The sequence below is a fragment of the Salvelinus fontinalis genome, chromosome 3, assembly GCF_029448725.1.
Source record: "Salvelinus fontinalis isolate EN_2023a chromosome 3, ASM2944872v1, whole genome shotgun sequence".
Taxonomy (NCBI): domain Eukaryota; kingdom Metazoa; phylum Chordata; class Actinopteri; order Salmoniformes; family Salmonidae; genus Salvelinus; species Salvelinus fontinalis.
In genome coordinates this window covers 46,424,273-46,436,443 of record NC_074667.1, presented here as the reverse complement: position 1 = coordinate 46,436,443, position 12,171 = coordinate 46,424,273, and the positions used below count along the sequence as shown (strand labels likewise).

The following is a 12,171-nucleotide window of genomic DNA, read 5'->3' as shown; positions in this document are numbered from 1 at the left end:
GATTCCCTGGCCCCCTCTCTGCTCTCCCCTCTGCTCTCTGACAGGACTATTTGATTCCCTGGCCCCCTCTCTGCTCTCCCCTCTGCTCTCTGACAGGACTGTGTGGTTCCCTGGCCCCCTCTCTGCTCTCCTCTCTGCTCTCTGACAGGACTATTTGATTCCCTGGCCCCCTCTCTGCTTTCCCCTCTGCTCTGACAGGACTGTGTGGTTCCCTGGCCCCCTCTCTGCTTTCCCCTCTGCTCTGACAGGACTGTGTGGTTCCCTGGCCCCCTCTCTGCTCTCCTCTCTGCTCTCTGACAGGACTATTTGATTCCCTGGCCCCCTCTCTGCTCTCCTCTCTGCTCTCTGACAGGACTGTATGGTTCCCTGGCCCCCTCTCTGCTCTCCCCTCTTTGACAGAACTGTCTGGTGCCCTGGCCCCCACTTTGCTCTCCCCTCTTTGACAGGACTGTCTGGTTCCCTGGCCCCCTCTGCTCTCCCCTCTTTGACAGGACTGTCTGGTTCCCTGGGCCCCTCTCTGCTCTCCCCTCTGCTCTCTGACAGGACTGTGTGGTTCCCTGGCCCCCTCTCTGCTCTCTGACAGGACTATTTGATTCCCTGGCCCCCTCTCTGCTCTCCCCTCTTTGACAGGACTGTCTGGTGCCCTGGCCCCCACTTTGCTCTCCCCTCTTTGACAGGACTGTCTGGTTCCTGGCCCCTCTCTCTGCTCTCCCCTTTTTGACAGGAATGTCTGGTTCCCTGGCCCCCTCTCTGCTCTCCCCTCTTTGACCGGACTGTCTGGTGCCCTGGCGCCCTCTCTGCTCTCCCCTCTTTGACAGGACTGTCTGGTTCCCTGGCCCCCTCTCTGCTCTTCCCTCTTTGACAGGACTGTCTGGTTCCCTGGCCCCCTCTCTGCTCTCCCCTCTTTGACAGGACTGTCTGGTTCCCTGGCCCCCTCTCTGCTCTTCCCTCTTTGACAGGACTGTCTGGTTCCCTGGCCCCCTCTCTGCTCTCTGACAGGACTATTTGATTCCCTGGCCCCCTCTCTGCTCTCCCCTCTTTGACAGGACTGTCTGGTGCCCTGGCCCCCACTTTGCTCTCCCCTCTTTGACAGGACTGTCTGGTTCCATGGCCCCCTCTCTGCTCTCCCCTCTGCTCTCTGACAGGACTGTCTGGTTCCCTGGCCCCCTCTCTGCTCTCCCCTCTTTGACCGGACTGTCTGGTGCCCTGGCGCCCTCTCTGCTCTCCCCTCTTTGACAGGACTGTCTGGTTCCCTGGCCCCCTCTCTGCTCTTCCCTCTTTGACAGGACTGTCTGGTTCCCTGGCCCCCTCTCTGCTCTCCCCTCTTTGACAGGACTGTCTGGTTCCCTGGCCCCCTCTCTGCTCTCCCCTCTTTGACAGGACTGTCTGGTTCCCTGGCCCCCTCTCTGCTCTTCCCTCTTTGACAGGACTGTCTGGTTCCCTGGCCCCCTCTCTGCTCTCCCCTCTTTGACAGGACTGTCTGGTTCCCTGGCCCCCTCTCTGCTCTCCCCTCTTTGACAGGACTGTCTGGTTCCCTGGCCCCCTCTCTGCTCTCCCCTCTTTGACAGGACTGTCTGGTTCCCTGGCCCCCTCTCTGCTCTTCCCTCTTTGACAGGACTGTCTGGTTCCCTGGCCCCCTCTCTGCTCTTCCCTCTTTGACAGGACTGTCTGGTTCCCTGGCCCCCTCTCTGCTCTTCCCTCTTTGACAGGACTGTCTGGTTCCCTGGCCCCCTCTCTGCTCTTCCCTCTTCTCTCTGACAGGACTGTTTACTCAGGCCACGCTGGGAGGGGTGTCCTGTTCTGTTCTTAAGGGCATCCTGTTTTGCAGCTGCCCCCGTGTGTCTGTTTCTTTTCTAGTGTCATTTGGGGCAGGGTGGGGGAGAGGATGCAAGGGCAAAGACTTACTCAGACTTACTCATAAGGAGATCAACAACGTTCTGTCCGCCTCAGACAGTCCAGAGCTAGTGTCTACATTACACACACTTAGGAAGAGAGGAAGCCAGGTGTGACACACACACTGCATACTGCAATATGTTGGAGTAACTGCAGAGGACTCCATATTCCTGTTGAGATTGGTTTGCTCTCAGCCCTTAGACACACTCAGATTTAGACTACAGCATGTCCAGCAGTTAGAGCCTGAAATTCTCTGCTGGACATTTATTTCTGTCCACAATCGTCTGAAGTAATTTATAGTTGTAATTCCTTGTTATTATCTCACCCTGATTATGCTTGTCCCATTTATTTGATTTGATATAAGGGTTATAGTGAGGACATTTTGGCATAAGAGCAGTCCTCCACACGGGAGAGCACTCTAGCACACAAGGGATCATCACACAGTATGCTAATGACATGTATGATGACAACTGTGATCAACAGCTTCACAGCTTTACATCTGTTAAATTCTCTAAAGACACATCTGTCTAAGCCAGACATGTTACAGGTGCATACCTCGATACCTCTAGCCATTAGAGACGCTTTGAATATCTCCTTTCTTTAGTGAGTGCACTTCAAATGACCCTTTTGTATCGGAGAGATGATTGTGGTTGTAGTGGGTGGTGTGTGTGTATGTGTGTGTGTCTGAGTCTGTTGTGGCATGCTCTCGTCCATTTCTCTCATCGTGTTAACATTGCTGCAGTCTATTGGGGCCCTGGCTGAAAATAATTTTAGCTGGGAAAGAGGACTAACATGTTCAGCACATATGCTGGTTTAACTCAGTTCATAATTTATGTGGCTAGCTAGGGCAGAGAGAACATCTATTTATAAGATCTATTTTGACAAAAAATATCTCACCCAGCGAAACACGAAGGCCATGTCGCTTTCCCGCCTGATGTCCCCATCCCACCCACTGCATCAAATAGGCACAGAGCAGGCTGTCATTATGGTGCGGGGATGTGAGCAAACCTGCTTGGTTAAACATAAAAAAATCTATTGATTTAAATTCTGTTATCATCTAGCCGATAGAGCCAACGGGTAGTTCAGCATTGAACCAGGTGAAACAAGCATCCATAAAAATCAGCCCACCTCTGACATGTCTTCAGTCATGGGTCTTTATACACTTGTCCATTAGTCTGTACTGTGGCCTGTCCTAAAATAGTGATCCTGTTACATTTCCCTAACACTTATTCTTAATTTAAACCATTTAACATAACCTGCTACGGAAATTCTCTTAACATTTGTCGTTAGTTCCCCTAACCGCCAACATAAATTCTCCCCGTAATTCTCCTTTGTTGTTAGGACACAACAAACAACCTGGTCTCAGAGAAAGACATATAATATTATATGTCCTCTAAGAAGTATGATAAGGTATGGCATCCAATTAGTATGCTATTGTACGACCGGGTAAAGCCTCATGTCCACCAGATGCGTTAAACTCATTGTGACCCAGCGGAAGTGATTAATTGTCAATGGAGCAGTCAATGGAGCAGTCTGCAACGCTGCATTGGGAATTCCGCACTAGACTGCGGTGCGTTCTGTGTACCGCATGAGTTCAATATTTTCAACTTAAGCGTGGCTTTACCTTGCGGTGGTATGAACAGAAGTTAGCTAACTATCTAACTACAAAGCTAACTACTTTTCTAGATAGCTTAGCTAAGAAATTGCCAGCACCTAGCTTTAACTTTCCAGCAAACTATTTCACATTCAACTGACCAGGTCATCCAATCGCATTGGCAATGTGTCTCCATACAACATGTTTAACATGGACGTCCCGGTAGAAACTGGCGCTTTGGTCACACAAGGTAGGGAACCCAGAGACAGAGAAAACAACCTTCTCCATGCTGCAAGCCTTTCTGCAGTTTGGGAAGTATATGTGTGTCAAGTAAATGTGGACTAGACATCCGGCAAAACAACATATAGCAAAATGTATGCGCATCTGGTGAACATACAGTGTAATAAGTATGATACAATAAGTCCGATAATACGTATGATAATGTACATATGCTATTCCATTCATAATGCAATCTTTTAACGTAACATGATAGTACAAAGCTTATAGCTGACAGTGATTCATCATGATCTACATAGATGGGTGTATAACTAACAAATCTACATTTGTTTATATGGGGACTTAGCTAAGTGATAGCTTGACTGTCCCAAATGAGTTGAATTGCCATTAAAAAAAATTGGTCATACATTACTATACAAATGTAACCACAGACCCTTAAGAGGCACAGACCCATGAGAGGCACAGACCCATAAGAGGCACAGACCCATAAGAGGCACAGACCCATAAGAGGGCCTGGTTTGGAGAGGAGGTTTTATAGGTTGATGAGCCAGTTGGGGTAAGCAGCTTCCAACAGGTCTTCTCCCTGGCTCCTTGGTGTGGGTAACAGAGCAGTGTGACAGCAGCATGGCATCAGTAGCAGATATTGAATGGCCCACTAAGAGGATTAGCATATAGATCCCAACTGATTGCAGCGTGATCACTTTAAGAGGAACACAATTGATTTAACAGCGTCCACCAACAGGCCCTTCACTTCATAACTGTGTTATCTTTTATTTCTTTGTGGTCTCTATATCTGATTATTCCAATCCACCTTTGCGCTAATCAAAGGCTTGCCACTCAAGAGCTTACTGGAAAGTCTATATCAGACCCCTTAAGGGGTCACAAATTCACTTTGAAAAATCATATATTATGTGATGCGTTATGACAGCTACACTAACTAGATTTTTGTACGGATTTTCCACAGATTTGTTTTCCACAGATTTGATGTCCTGTACATCTGGCAAGAGTGATGATGTGGAACAGTTGTGTAGCCTTAATGGTATTACTCTCAGGCTGAAAGAGTCTCCGCATGTTCTAGCTCTTTAATTGTAATGAGATGGAATTCCTCAAACAACTGCTTTTGGGCCGAGATAAGGCAATGTGTTGATGGTACGTGTGTGATATAGAATGTAACTGGGTTAATTCGATGTGGAATATGTGAGGTCTGTATCGCTGGAGGGAGCTGCCATGCTTCCCACCTATCTGACTTCTAAATGAATCAAGGCTTTTTCTGAGTGTTGATGCCACTAGCAAAGTGCATAGTGCTTCTCAAATACTAAATAGTATGTCAAATAACCCTTTCTATGTCTCCAGTGTCACTTGTGAAAGCGGATTCAGCTTTGCAGACTTTTATAGTAGTAGAATATGCTGGCTAAATCACTGGATAGCGCTGTATTATGGCATTAGCTACCTCCTGAACAGTTAGAGTACAGTAAGCTCCCTCCATTGCTCTGAGAAGTTCTCGTCCCGGAATCTCAGTCTGCCAAGAGGAGAGGGTGCTGGAGAATGTCACAACACCAGTTCTCACACAAACAGACAGAGCTGAACTGTGCAATATTACTGCAATATTTTCTTGACTTTGCTTTCAGAAGATAAATTATTATTAGTTATTTTCTAAGGCAATATGTTTTAGGCCCATGATGTGCTTGGATTGTTTTGTGTTAACCTCCATGCAGGCTTGTTGTTTTACTCTGTATACAGCAGGTTTTCACTTTCTATTCAGAGACGGGGCAGAGAGCCTTATTGAATCTTATAAAGGTAATTTTGCAGAGATCTAAAGCAATTTGGTCTACAGGTTTTCCTTGTGCTTCGTGCACCGAAGGGTCAATCGCTTTAAATTGCAATTCACCCTGACACCCTGTGTGACGGACCAATTAAACACTACCCACCATGTTGTTGTTTAACTCTTCATCCATCATTTCTGCCCTCCTCCTTAGTCAGCATCCATGTACACCGTTTGTAAACACACAGAAACAAGCTTTAGGAGCACATGTTGATGATCATTACCTGGGGGTAACCATATCTGGTTTGTCCTAATGTTTCACTCCTCTTCCACAGATTGAGAAGCTCATGAACATGATTGGAGCAGGCATCGAGTCATCCAATGACCAGCAGCGCACCACAGGTAAATACCTACATGTAGGTAAAGGTTGCATACAAACAGTAAGCCAATTTATGACAGCTCTATGTAGGCCTTATGACAGAGCGTTAAAGTAAAGGGCAGTGGTGGAAAAGGTACCCAATTGTCATACTTGAGAAAAAGTAAAGATACCTTAATAGAAAATGACCCAAGTAAAAGTGAAAGTCACCCAGTAAAATACTATTTGATTTTAAATATACCACATGTATCAAAATTAAGTGTAATCGCAAAAATATACTTAAGTATCAAAAAAATGTTTTAAAATTGCTTATATTAATCACAATTTTATTTTTATTTATAACCAGGGGCTCACTACAACACGCATACATTATTTACAAATTAAGCATGTGTTTAGTGATTCCACCAGATCAGAGGCAGTAGGGATGACCAGCGATGTTCTCTTGATAAGTGCATGAACTGGACCATTTTCCTGACCTGCCAAGCATTCAAAATGTAACCTATACTTTTGGTGTTCAGGGAAAATGTATGGAGTAAAAAGTACATTATTTTCTTTAGGGATGTAGTGAAGTAAAAGTAAAAGTTGTCAAAAATATGTATAGCAAAGTAAAGTACAAATATCCCAAAAAACGACTTAAGTAGTACTTTAAAAGTATTTTTACTTAAGTACTTTACACCACTGGCAGACTGTTTCTATGCTGTACAAGCTCATTAGAAGCCAACAACCATATTATAAGACATAAAAGATATGAAGATTTGTTTTTCCCATAAATCATAACAATTCAAGGTGTAATTTGTTTTGTGTGAAACTTGTGTCATCTGTATGGAGTTTTGTGGTGTGAAGTGTATTTCCACTTTAAGATAAATCAAATTCAAACTTCACTTGACTATCATTTTTCCTGTGCTGTGTATCAATAGAGGCTGAATCTATCCTCTGCTTCATCGAGTCTATCCTTCAGGCGGCTCTCAGTGAGAAGCCAACTAACAAATGCTCAGTTTATTTAGATTACATTCTCAACTTGGTATACTGGATCTCTAAATCTCCCTTAGACACTTTTCTATAATGTGATTCCCCAAAGCTATTTACCTCAGTGGATTATGGTCATTGTGCTATGAGGATTTTTGGTCAAACTCATATTGATAATGACACTCTTTTGGCTTAATGTTGTAATGTGTATTATTAATATGTATTATTAATGTACAGTAATAGCTCCACACTGCAGGCTGACTGTGCTAACGTCTTTTTCATCATGACATCATACAGCACATCTGCCTTCCTCTGACGATGTGTGTCCATTACACTGAACAGGCCACCGTCATCACGTCCATATATGGTCCTTGATGCATAATTGAATATTATCATTAGTCATAACCACTCTCATGAAACTCACTAATGAAACTCACTGTGGTTTCCTCTCCTTCAGCTGAAAGTATATATTTTTATTATTCCAATTTCATCTACCACTCATTTACTATTCTTTTTATACCTGGTATTATTGTACTCTACGTAATGTGGCTGGAAAGTATGGCAATTGATGTGTTTGTTGATGTAGACGGTGCTTCTATACTATTTCAGTATTTTGAGTTTTTCATAAAGAGGACTCAGCAGGAGCCTGTTCCAGATTCAGCTGATTCATAGCTGTGCTGATTTTATCACCTGATTGTACCTGATTGCTTGTTACTCTGTCATTTGGCATGGAGAGGAGATGTAAAAATGTTTTTCAACAAAATATGTTTTATTGTCACATAAACCAAATAGGTGCAGTGAAATGTGTTGTTTTACAGGGTCAGCTGTAGTAGTACGGCACCGCTGGAGCAAAGTAGGGTTAAGTGCCCTGCTCAAGGGCACATCCACAGATCTTTCACCTTGTCAGCTCCGGTATTTGAACCAGAGACCTTTCGGTGACTTGCCCAATGCTCTAACCGCTAGGCTACCTGCCGCCCTACGTTTAGCCAAAATGTGTTGACTGACTTGCCCTCTTGGTAAAGGCATAAAGAGGGTATTGTATTCTCCTACAAAATGAAATGATACAAAATGAAAGTGCCCTTCCGGATTAAGATATCAAGAGAGGGGAAGAGAGTGAGTGAGGGAGAGGGAAGCCAAATTGTCACTATTCTCCCCTACATTATTCCACCATTGTAAAGGAGCTATATTATCCCCCAACCCTTCCATCTCTCTCTCCCTCCTATTCCCCTCATCCCTCTTTCTCCATAGATACTATTTCCTAGGGATGACCTGTGCTAATTCATCCTAAACTATAATATATTTTTTTGTGACTGCTGTGCCATTTTGCCTCTTCAAATATCCATGCCTATTGAATGCTTAAACAATGTGCTGTTTGCATTTGTGGTTTGAAAGTGCTTCAATTGTCTGTTACAAGAGCATTGAGTAAATTAACTTAAACAGCGAGCAGGGAGGGAGAGGGAGCTCTCCTAACAACACACAGGAGGCATCCTGCAGCTCAGTTTGTGTTTGCCACTCCTCTGACGTTCAAAGAAATAGTGTCCGTCTTCCGTTCCTGTGAATTAATTTAGCTTTGCGCTTCCTTTCGGTAGTGTTGCCGTTGTGGATGTGTTGACAGAGCTAGCGCTCCTCTCACATTGATAAAGAGGCAGTGCTTTATCTAGATAGCAAAGCCATTAACTCTCCGTAAATATTTCCCCCAGAGCCAAGTTTAGACCTAGGTACCTCTCTCGGTCCCTTCGGAAGCCCACTAGCCCAAACTGGACGTGAAGACTCGTTTAGTGGGCTGAGGTAGTAACCCAGTTCCCCCTAACAGTAACAATCACTCAGTAATTAGGCCCTGCTGGTCCCTGGGAGCTGATGTCGTCCCAAATGAATGGCTGTAATTGGGTGGGGAGGGCTGGTATTTTTAACAGGCTTTGGTAGAGTGATATATTAAAGAAGCTGCCATCGGTTAAGCTCTGGGGGAAGAGGGAGGGGTCTGACTGAAACTTAATGAGTCTGCTCCAATCTTTCCTATTTCTTTATTACCATCTTATCTCCCCCACATGCTGTCACGCCCTGGCATTAGTATTATTTGTTTTCTTTATTATTTTAGTTAGGTCAGGGTGTGACATGGGGAATGTTTGTGTTTTATAGGTTTTGGGTGGTTATATGGTAAAGGGGGTGTTGGGTGTAGTGTATGGGTTTGTGTTGAGTGCATGTGTCTAGCGTTGTCTATGTTGGTTTAGTTGTCTAGGAGAGTCTATGGTTGCCTGAATGAGTTCCCAATTAGAGACAGCTGATTTCTGTTGTCTCTGATTGGGAGCCATATTTAGGGTAGCCATAGGCTTTCATGTGATGTGGGTAATTGTCTATGTTATACGTTTGTAGCATGTATGTGCACTTCGTTCATAGCTTCACGATCGTTTTCTTGTTTTGTTAGTGTGTAAGTGTTGTTGTTTCGTTTTCGCCTTCGTCATCATTAAAAGAATATGGCTTATTTTCCTACTGCTGCATTTTGGTCCGTCAATCCTCCACACGATCGTGACACATGCACAGTTCATCATCTTCACTATTCATCTTTTTATGTCCATCTCTTATCTGTCTGCTTCATTTGTCTTCCTTTTCCTTTTCACATTGTTATTATTTTTTGTCATTTATCAGACGTTCTTATCCAGAGTGACTTACAGTAAGTAGTGAGTGCATTCATCCTTTCCCAAAGCATGTCTAATAGAAGGGCTGTCTGTTCTTGATTATGAATTATGAGTGTTAGCTCTTGAGCTTATCTCGGATGCGTGGTCACAAAGACCTGACCTTTACCTTCATTAAGGTAGAGCAACTTGGTTACAGCCGGCCAATTACGGCAGGAGCTCAAATCGATCGCTCCTCACTTTGCCTCTGTAACCATTACTTCTCCTCCTCTGGCCAGCTGGCTGGGGATGGGATGTGTGAGGCGTTCACAGGCAGACTGAAAGCCTGCATAATTACTCTGTGCCTGTAACTGTATCCAGATGACACCAGTGATGGACGCAGTAAGCAGCCCTGCATCGGTGGGTGCAAATGCCTATTTGGTTTTATTTCAATAGAAGTCTGTGTGCCCATTCGTATTATCCTGTTGCATTTCACACGTTTGATTCCTGCAGTTATCTGTAAGCTTCACGCATCAACTGTTGTATTCTAAAATAGTTTGTGATATGTGCTGACGTAACCAAAGGAGTTACACTCTTAGAAAAATGGGTTCCCAAAGGGTTCTTCAGCTGTCCCCATAGGAAAGTGTTCTACATGGAACCGAAAAGGGTTCTACCTGGAACCAAAAGGGTTCTACCTGGAACCAGCAGATGAACCCTTTATGGTTCTAGATAGTACCTTTTTTTCTAAGAGTGTAATGTTTCCCCTGTCATCTTGTAGCATGGGGGGTATCCAACGCGTGCGCGCGAGAGAGCTTTGCACTGACTTGAGTCAGTGCTGCCCCACTCGCCCAATCATCACAGCGAGATGTAAATGAATTAAGGACAGCTGTGAATAAGCTTGAACATTTTCTTTATTTTAATGTTCCTTGTAAAGCAATGGGAAGCCGAGCTTTGAAATCACTGCCCATGTAGAAGGGGAGAAACATACATCCTTTTTATATTCTAGTCATTCCATACAGAGAGGTCTGTGATTTTGAGGCTCCTAGTGCTTGTTCCCTGCCTCTGACGGTGGTGTCTTTTCAGCACTAGCAAGATCAGAGTGCCTCTGTGCAATTCTAATCAGTGCAGATGGTGGGAAGAGAGAGAGACCGGGGTAGAGGGTGTGAGAGAGAGAGAGAGACTGTGAGGTAGAGGGGAAGAGAGACGGGTAGAGGGAGAGAGAGAGACTGGGGTAGAGGGAGAGAGACTGTGAGGTAGAGGGAGTGAGAGGCTATGAGGTAGAGGGAGAGGGAGGGGGATTTATATAGCAAGAGTGTGAGGCAGAGAGAGATAGGGGGAGGAACGAAGAGCTGATACGTGGAGCAGTACCCTCTCCATCAGGCAGCATACGGCAGCCCTGCAGTGGACTGAGAGACTATGTGAATGAGGGAATGAGGTAAAGAGCCAGAAAGAGAGCAGAAGAGAGAGAAAGCTTGAGGGATTTGTCTGAATGGGAAGGGGGATGAGCATCAAGACTGCCTGTTGTGGATGCGGGAAGGACGCGGTTGAGGCTGCTTTCTGGACTCGTGAGTATCCAGCATCAGGACGTTATGTCCTGTGAGGGAAGCGGTGAGGGGAGCGTGTGAGCCGAGAGCAGCTGCTTTGTGACAGTGCATGCATCAGACAGGGGATGCAGCAAACCTCTGCTCTGAGCACAGGAGCTAGCTGTACCCACGGTGTGGGAGAGCCAGGTGGGGTGGAGGGGGCTTGTCGCACAGGGAGGAGGCAGGCTGAACCAAGGTGGTCCTGCGGAGATCTCAGCCAAGAGTCAAGAGGCTCACCTGCGCTCTGTTAGAGCTGAGCTTGGATTTACTGGTGTGAGATATGATAAGAACTTTCTCTGCATGAGCCAGCCTCCAAAGGGGAGTCTATATGTTGGGAAGCATCAGGTTTACCACCAGGATCACTGGGAACACCAAGAACATAGAGCCTCAGGCTAGCAGGCATGCCGGCGGCTGGAGCTTTATCAAGCGGCTAGTGATTGGATTCTGATTTTATTTCAGGAGTTTTTCATCAACAGTCGGAAGCCAAAGGAGAAACCTGAATTTTGGTGTTTGAGATTGGAATCTCATTCTGTTTGTGGAATAAGACCAAAATCCTAGAGAGAATCCCATAATCCAGATTACACGAATAGCCTTACCTTATCACGGTTCTACCGTCAGAGCTCTCAGACAGGTTGTCCAATAAAGCCATGGGACAGAGACAGAGGTGAACAAATGCTACAAAGTGGAGCTGTAACTTACTGTGGTTTACCATACCCTTGTGGAATATTATCTCAAAAAGGATGATGCTGATGATGGTTTAACCAGGTTTAAAGACAGCATGTGGAATATGATATCCAGTAATACTGTATCATCTTTGTTTGGTCTGGAAAATTATTTTGTTTAGTGCTCCGTATTACAGTGTGCATTTTGAGGCACATTTTGAGGCATTGGCAATTGGCAATTTCCATGTCAGTAATTAGCAAAACATTTTGATAGAAGATGCCAGATTGGCTCAATCAATTGAAAGTGGTGATCAGTATTCAAAGGATCTACATATCCACCTCTACCTCCACCCTTGCCTGACATTGACACTCACAGTAACAACAGTGGGTGTACAGTATACCACGGTGGGCAGGTTCCACCACTATATCTCTAGTGTAAGAATAGCCGGCCCCCTCCTGCCCTGTGGGAGCAGCCCTCCCCCAACCTGG

At 45.1% G+C, this 12,171-nt stretch overlaps 1 protein-coding gene across 5 annotated transcripts in view; it reads left to right on the top strand.

Annotated features, from left to right (window-relative positions):
* Positions 1–12,171, top strand: part of anks1ab (ankyrin repeat and sterile alpha motif domain containing 1Ab) — a 31,129-nt gene that overhangs the window by 1,370 nt on the left and 17,588 nt on the right. For 4 of the 5 annotated variants that reach the window (XM_055917115.1, XM_055917124.1, XM_055917108.1 and 1 more), the window contains exon 2: positions 5,822–5,888. In XM_055917115.1, coding sequence (XP_055773090.1) covers positions 5,822–5,888 — 67 coding nt within the window. Of the gene's footprint in view, positions 1–5,821; positions 5,889–10,675; positions 11,003–12,171 lie in introns of those variants that run through there. The other variant, XM_055917132.1, reaches the window with a different exon arrangement.